Consider the following 8,383-nt stretch of genomic DNA (forward strand, 5'->3'; position numbering starts at 1 on the left):
GTATGCATTGCTCCTAGCAGTTTGAGGTGATTTGTTGAAAGTGTTTGCCAGGTGCAGAACTCTCTTCCTGGCAGCCAGTAGTGAAGGAATTAAAGCAACCTCGTTAAGCTTCCCAGAAGCCTGAGGTCTCTTCGGAGAAACTGATTGAAAGAGGTTGGTAGGAGCTTGTAGGGATAAGTCTAAGCTTTTGCTATGATTTTCCCAGTACTGTATGGGTCAGCAAATGGCCCGAAATGGTAAGATGCTTGGTGAGGTAGAAGGGATTTCTATTCCCCTGTGAGAGAAAATGCTATTACTATAATCAGTAATCAGCAAATAATTTCCCGTTGTTGTTAGAAGACGTACTTGTGAGCTATACCTCAGAGACAGTTTGGCCCTAGAGGCAAGGAGCTTTTATATACATTGTAAATATATTAATTTTTATTTGGATGTTCTCTTCTTTCCTTTTCTGACTTAGTATCTTGAACCAGCATCTCATTTGTGCAATGCTTTATTTTCTTGAAGAATTATAGGAACAAAAAACCTCAAAGATCTTCACAGGCTATCACAACCTGACCAGGGAACCCTGTCTCTACTTGTATGGTTCCTGTCAGCAGACCATAAGTGAACCTCATGGTAGGCCATCACCTCAGCTGCAGAGTTGGTAGTTTCTAGGAAAAGGCTTCCTCATCCAAAGCTGTTCAGATATAAAGACATAGAGGAGATACAGAGAATGGTCCAGTTTCCCTTTTCTTGTCTGTAGGATCATGTAGCAAGGCATGGAGAACCAGTTGTCCCTGAGTTGTGCTCCCAGTTGCACCAGGTACTTGGAATAGAGTTTGGAAGGATTACTTCCCAAACGCTTCTCTCATTGTGAAGAAAGTAGAGCCCGGGCCCTTAGCTTCTGTTTTGAGGTGCTTTCGAGAACCCAGTACCTTTCAGAGTATCTTATCCCCTGGTCCAGAGGAAAGGAGGATTTCCCTAAACATGAAGTCACAGCTTTATAAAGTCTAAACTTCAGGAATTGCCTGGGAAGGCTTCCCTGAACTGTTGGAACATCTGTAACTAAAAGTCACCTAGCACCCAGATGCTCGAGGAGGACTTTTTTGTTTCCTCCGTTCTTTCAAAAAATTTCCCATTGTTCTTCTCCAGTAGAGAAAGAAGATCAGGTCAGAGGAAAAAAAAAAAAAAAAGGACATAAGATGAGTTTATGGCAAAACCAGGGTCCTGCTCTTTGATTTATTCTGTTTGCTTGCTACTATGGTTGGTTCCTACTCAGATTTCTATTATAGTTCTGGAAGATTTCAGTGAAGGCAGGCAGAGCTTTACATGACCAACAAGAAGAGATTTGTTTTAACTAAGATGGGAAAATTATGACATACACAGAACTGATCTCTGGAAAATTAGATAAATTCTTTTCTGGGTAAATCCGTCACCCTTTACTCAATCTTTATTTGCAGAAACTATTCAAAGTATGGGGCTATTTTTCAGGTTAATTCTTTTCTGCAAGCAAGGCATGATCATCGGGCTGATTTTGGGATTTTTATTACTAGGCCTTTTTGCCAAAGGTAGCAAGGCACATGTTTTGGGGGATTTAGGTCTCCCACCTTGATGTAAGTAGATTGGTGAAGACAGGTGATTTGTGTACAAGGCCAAAAGGCATATGTGAGGCTGATGTGCCTGTAAGCAGGTATCTCTTTTTTCCATCTCTTCTGAGTACTGCAATATTAACATCTGTTAGATGGAGTTAAAAGTATAGCAGAACATGTATGTAGAGATGGATTCAGAGCCACTGTGGGTTCAGCTGTTACCTTTATTTGGCTTAACAGAAGGGAAAAATAAAGGAAAGGAGCTAACCGCACACCACCCAAAGTAAAATATATCACAGCTGAGACTGTAAACAAGCATAGACTGGGGAAATTAGTTATCTCAGTTACCTAATTCTATCCTTTCTAGGGAATAATAATATATTATTGTTGTTGTTAGTGTTGTTCTTCATACCGTACTTCTTCAAATCATACTTCTTTTTGAATCCACAATTCTCAGGAAGTAGAATGAACTCGTACTTAAAATGCATCCATTCAGAAGACAGCAGCTGGGTAAAGGTATAGCTAGGTTTGTTGGTGTATCTGCACCTATGGCTGAGTATGAGAGTTCCTTGGTGTAGGTCTTTTTATTTAAATGTGTATAATTTAGCTACAATTTTAATTTTAAACAAAGATTTAGTGTACACAGCTTCAGCCCAGATGTATTTTTAGACATGGAAAAATAGAATAAACATTTGAACACGTTCCTGATAATTTTGAAAAGCTGCTGAAACAATTCCTCTGGAGCTTCCTAGTTCTGCATTTATGCATAAATATATTGTTTTGAGATGGTACAACTGCTGCCTCCTCTGTTAAGCCTAGCAGCACAAGTTTTCCTCATATCTAGATGATCTGCCCATGCTTCTGCCATGAAAATCCGGTTGTTAATAGGTCAATACGTGTATTTGAGCATACTTCAACATACTACCTGAGCGTATGTACACATAAAAATGTCTAAGATGCTTTTTCACCTCTGCTACACTACTGAATTCCAACATTGCAATGAAAGCTGACTTGGAATATTACTTTTTCAGCCTGCAATTGCCATGGACATGCCACTGATTGCTACTATGATGCTGATGTTGATCGGCGTCAAGAAAGCTTAAACATCCATGGGCATTACGAAGGCGGAGGAGTCTGCATTAACTGCCAGGTAAAAAGGTCATTTTGGTCAGTTTAAATAAATTACATTTGAAGAAGGGCTACTGAGGTGGGACTGTGTCTAGGCTGACCAATCTAGATAGCTTCATTTCTCTAGTGTTGTTACTTGTATTCAAAGCAGGGAAAAAAGTATCTGAAAATAATTTACACTGTACAACATTGCTTGTTAATGTATAAAAGACACACATAAATTGTATTTTTGGTCAGTCCTGTGTGATTCAAATACAAGCACACAATGCAACAATTACAAAAAATTCTCTTTCCTGTTATTACAAACTCTGCCATTTCCCTGCTTAACTGAAGGAAATAAAATTAACCAAATAAAATTCCAGCTCAGGCCAGCTGGTTCCTTACTGCAGCAAAATGCAGAGGGCTCTCCCTCATCAGCAGGAGTAAAGGAGGGCATAGGCTTTAACAAGAAGGGAGCTTATAGGTATTGAAAAAGCACAGCATCGTAGAAGGGACAACTGGAAGTCATTTAGACTAGTGCTCCACTCAAATCAAGGCTAGATGCAAAGTTACATGAGGTTGCACCGAGAAATGTCCGGCTGAGTTCTGAAAATTTCCAAGGATGGAGATTACACAGACCCTGGGTAATCTTTTACAGCACTTAATCACTCTCATAGTAAAGAGATTTTTGTTACTGTTCAGTAAGAATTTCCCCAATTGCTTCTCATGACAGCTGGCTTTTGTCCTTTTACTGTATGTGTCTGAGAAGAGCTGGCTCTGTCTTCTGTGTAAACCCCTCTTAGACAGCAGAAAACTGCCATTAGACACCCCTACCCACCTTGAAAATCTCTTCTCCAAGCCAACCAAAGCCATTCCCTCAGTTTCTCCTTACATGCCATGTGCTTCAGCCCCTTAACTATCTTAGAGGCTTGGTTGGATTGAATAGACAAATGCAAACTTGGGAGTCACAGACTTTACACTGTATCTGTCATTAATGAATAATACGTTCTTGGAAAGAGAAAGAATGAATGTCTCTCATCCTGAGTAACTTTTGTTCTACTCTGGCTAATTGCTACCAGGAAAGATAATACAAGGCTCTGATCAACTTGAGCCAATCTTGGACTTGTCTCTGCTTTGAGTGGGATTGAACTACCTGACCTGCTGAGGTCCCTTACAATCTAAATTATTCATTGGTTCAGTGATCTCAGGGTTAAATACGGCCATACTTATTTGGAAATCTGTCTTCCTTTTGTTGTCAAGTCATCTGAAGTACAATAATAAGCAGCTGACCGGAGCGTAATTCAGAGGGAAAATTATCATCAAGCCTATATTCCTACAAAACCTATGCATTACGATTTATGTATTACCATGCTGTGCATTTAAAAATATAGCTGTATTTAATCATCAAAAAAGGGAAATATCCAGTAAAATATATAGGCTATGTTTTCCATCTTATTGCCACAATATAATCAGATATTGTCCAAAAGGCAGTCAGAAGAGAATAGAGTTATTTTTACTTGCATGTGTAGAAGAAATGTTCTTTGTCTTCCAAATGACATTTCTGTGCAGAACTTTGTTCATGCAGTCTGGTGAGATTTATCATGTTGGTCCTTCCAGTCAGCTCTTTGTTCATGAAAGAACATTTGTCTTATATTGCTTCCAGGATAGAAAAGAGCAAAATTAACCTAAATCTATGAATCCTGGTTATATGACTGATATTAATTGTTTGTAACCTAATTTTGTGGAAGTTATGCTGGATTAAATGAGTTTACTGTAAATCTAATTATAGCTTCTTTTTTTTTTTCATGGATGAAACACATAGATTTTAATTTCCCCTGTTTGTGTCAGGGGGGGAAAAAGTGTTAGGAATGGATGCCTGAAGTGATAGAAGTGAAATGTTGCATACAAAGACAGATTCAGTTTCGTTAGAGTCTGATAACAAGGGAGCTCTGGAAATCACAAAGTCCAACCCCCTACTCAGAGCAGGTCTAATTAGATCAGGTTGCTCAGGGCCTTGTTCAGGCAAGCCTTGAACACCTCCAAGGATGGAGATTCCACAACCACTCATGGCAATCTGTTTCAGTGTTTGACCACCTTCATGATATTTTTTTTTCCCCCTAATATCCAATTGCAATTTTCCATGTTCCAGTCTGTGCTTGTTGCCTCTCATCCTGTTGCTGTGCACCTCTCAGAGGAGTCTGGCTCCATCCCCTGTGTGTCCTCTGATCAGATGGCTGTAGATAGCAATGAGTTCTCCCTTCTCTTCTTAATGCTGAAGAGACCCAGCTGTCTCAGCCTCTTCTTGGATTTCATGTGCTTCAGTCCCTCACCATCCTGGTGGCTCTGACAGCATCAGTCATCTTGTCACAGAGAGCAACGGGGTTGGTTGGGCATACTTTGCCCTAGATAAATTAGTGTTGAATATGTCCAATCACCTTCCTTCCCTTTGTGTGCTTAGAAATGGCTTCTAAAATGATTCACTGGATCTCCTTCCTCACTGAGCAATGGGCCCATACTCCCATTAGCTTTTCTTTTGCTGCCGATGTACTCCTGGGAACCTTTCTTTTTGCACTTCACTTCTCTTGCTAGTTTTAACTCCAGCTAAGCTTTGGCTTTCCTAACTCCACTCCTACATGTGCAAGCAATGTCTTTGTATTGCCACCAAGTAGCCTGTTCCTGCTTCTGCCTTCTGTGTACTCTCTTTATGAGTTTGAGCTCAATCAGGAGCTCTGTATTTATCTGTGCTGGCCTTCTGCCATACTTGACTTTCTCCACATTAGAAAGAACTGTTCTTGTGCTAAGGAGGCTATCCATGAAAATCAACTAGCTCTCCTGGTCCACTTTCCCCTCCAGGGCAGTTTCACACAGGATCTTGCCCAGCAGATACCTGAATGAGCCAAAATCTGCTTTTCTGAAGCCCAAGACTGTAAACCTGCTATTTGTCTTGCTTACTTGTCCCAGGATCTTAAAATCCAGAGTCTCAGGCTCAGTGCAGCCAAGGCTGCCCTCAATGTTCACATGTTCTTCCTTGTTAGTGGGTGTCATTTTGAACTGAGTGTGTCCCCTAACTGGTTCATGAACCTCTACACCCAGAAATTCTTTGATACATTTGAAATAACTTTTGGATTGGTTGTGTCCAGCTGCATTGTCCTTCCGGCAGATATTGAAGTGGTTAAGGTCATCCATGAGTACCACGGCTTTCTCTAGCTGCCTAAAGAGGGTTTCACCTGCCTTCTTGTTCAGGTGGTCTGTAACAGACACCTACCGCAATATCAGCGGTGCTGCTCTGTCCTGTGATCCTTACCCACCAGGTCTGCACAGGTTCATCACCTGCCCCAGCCCCAGGGAGAAGCCCAGGGACACTCTGCAGCCCCAGACCTGGACAGTGGCACCTATCTCCTGGAGCTCTGTCTGGGGTGAGGCCTCTGATGTGTCGTGGGCATTAGCACCAGTAGTCTCCAAAGAATGTGCCCTGCAATGTGTTGAGACCAACACTGCACTATCTCCAGGTATCCCTACACAGTTTTAAGAGAGATGCTGGGCCCCTCTGTGCTCCTGCCATGCTAAGTGCTGTAATGCGTCTCCATCTGCTGTGCGATACGAGCATCATCCTCCCTGATCTAGCATCAGTCTTTCCCACCAGTAGCTCAGATCTGAAGATGCTAGAGGAGGCTCCTGGAAGACGTGGAAGCAGAACCCAAAACTACCACGCAAACTGAGAGCGCCAAGAGCGAGCAGCAGCCCCAGCAGTGTCCTGGGTGCCCCGCTCATGAACTGCCCCACCAGTCCTTCCGTTAAATGCTGGGTCCATGCTCAACCCTGAATTGCAACACTCCCTAAGGAGGAACTAAACAGTGGATGGGAGCTGAGGGCAACTGCTTTGGTTGCTCCAGGGCAAAGCTTCTCCCCCACCTCCAGTTCTCCACTCACGAGACTATGAACACACCAGAATGCCTCAAGATTGTGATTTACTCAACTGGTGAATGCCATCCCCACCACAGGGGAGGGCTTTGCTGCACAACTTGAAATACATTCAGGACTGTGTTCACAGGGGATTTAGATATTTTTGTTGTGGTTCAAGTTACAGTATTTTTTCTGTGTGCCTAAAACACATGTTTATAGGGAAGTACGCTTTTCTAATGGAAGATCTGGTTTGTGATGACCTGACTGATCAGGTTTTGGTTTATTTCAATGTTACTGATCCTAGACATAGGGTATTCAAAAAAGTTACTACTTTTCTTCATACTGTAATATGAAGAAAAATTAATGATGCAGTTGCCTGAATGATGTACACATTATAAGAAAGTAGTATAGAAAGACAAATATGTGATAGTGAAAACAGATTTTTTTTTTTCCCTAGATGTACTTTTTTTTTTTTTTTGTTAAAATATCTGGGTTTTATCATGCTTTAAAGATAAAATTCAGCTGCTTTAGGTGAGAATACAATGATTCAGAAACCTGTAGAGAACAGGTGGTTAAAGAACAGCAAATGATGAATGCTGTCTTTATTGCAGTCATATTCCATTTTTTCCTGTGCTGATCCTTTTTTAGCTGTATATAGAAACAGTGTAAAGGATGTTATTGTTTCTTAATTCTTCCAAGTTCCCTTTTTTATCTCATATTCTCCTTGTGTTTTATTTTGCACAGCATAACACAGCTGGTATTAACTGTGAGAAGTGTGCAAAAGGTTACTATCGTCCTTATGGTGTTCCAGTGAGAGCTCCTGATGGCTGTATACGTGAGTCCTTTTCTATTAACTATCTTCTGGTAGCAGCTTGGGTTTTTTTTGTTATAATGAAGGCATGGGATGCATCTTTCTAGGGAGGAAAAATGAAAGAGTGGCCAAAAGATAGGGAACAACAGCAAATGACTTTCTGTGTTGCTTTAGACCCTTTTAGCCCCTTCTCAACTTATGTGTCATGAGCCTAAAGTTTCAGACCAGCAGCAGGACAACAGGAAGAAGTAAGGCAGAGAAGGCTGCTGAGGAGATAGGATCATGTAAGCTGGGGGTGCTGCTGCACACCCCACAGTGAGGTGCGATGACCTCTAAGAAGCCACTCTCATCTCCTGCCCTCATGACCTTGCTTCTCTTAGCTCTCTGATGTATATATGAGATATCCTTTGGCTCTTGGTCACTTGAAAATTTTATTCTGTAGCTCAAAAGGTCACGAAGATCACTCCTACTTTACACTGTGCTAAACCTAATATCTAATAAATAATGCAATAGGATAATTACTAGTAATCACTAGTAACAAGTGATAGGACAAGAGAAAATGGCCTCAAGTTACACCAGGGTAGGTTTAGGTTGGATATTAGGAAAAGTTCTTCACAAAAAGGGTTGTTAAGCATTGGAATAGGCTGCTCAGGGAAGTGGTGGAGTCACCATGCCTGGAGGTATTTAAAAGATGGGTAGTCATGGTGCTTAGGGACATGATTTAGTGGTGTTTTGGCAGTGTTAGGTTGATGGTTGAACTTGATGATTGTAAAGGTCCCTTCCAACCTAGACAATTCTATGATTCTATGATAATATAACATTTAAAAAAGAAGAACTGAGTATAGGTAAGAGATAAGAGTTGAATTACTAACAGGCTGAAGGAGCCTTTTGACATGTAGGAGGAAGCTATGGGGTTTTGTGTTTGGGTTTTGAAATGAATGGGAAGTCAACAGAGCTGTGGCGTACTGCCATAATGTTGCACATGGTGTGTAAG

The 8,383-nt window shown here is 41.2% G+C and overlaps 1 protein-coding gene across 1 annotated transcript in view; it reads left to right on the plus strand.

The window, feature by feature from the left end:
• Positions 1–8,383, plus strand: part of LAMA3 (laminin, alpha 3) — a 121,269-nt gene that overhangs the window by 22,930 nt on the left and 89,956 nt on the right. The window contains exons 8-9 of the mRNA XM_009886658.1: positions 2,600–2,718; positions 7,323–7,413. Of these exons, the coding sequence (XP_009884960.1) occupies positions 2,600–2,718; positions 7,323–7,413 (210 nt within the window). The remainder of the gene's footprint in view (positions 1–2,599; positions 2,719–7,322; positions 7,414–8,383) is intronic.

This window comes from Charadrius vociferus, unplaced genomic scaffold, assembly GCF_000708025.1.
Source record: "Charadrius vociferus isolate BGI_N301 unplaced genomic scaffold, ASM70802v2 scaffold45, whole genome shotgun sequence".
NCBI classification, from domain to species: domain Eukaryota; kingdom Metazoa; phylum Chordata; class Aves; order Charadriiformes; family Charadriidae; genus Charadrius; species Charadrius vociferus.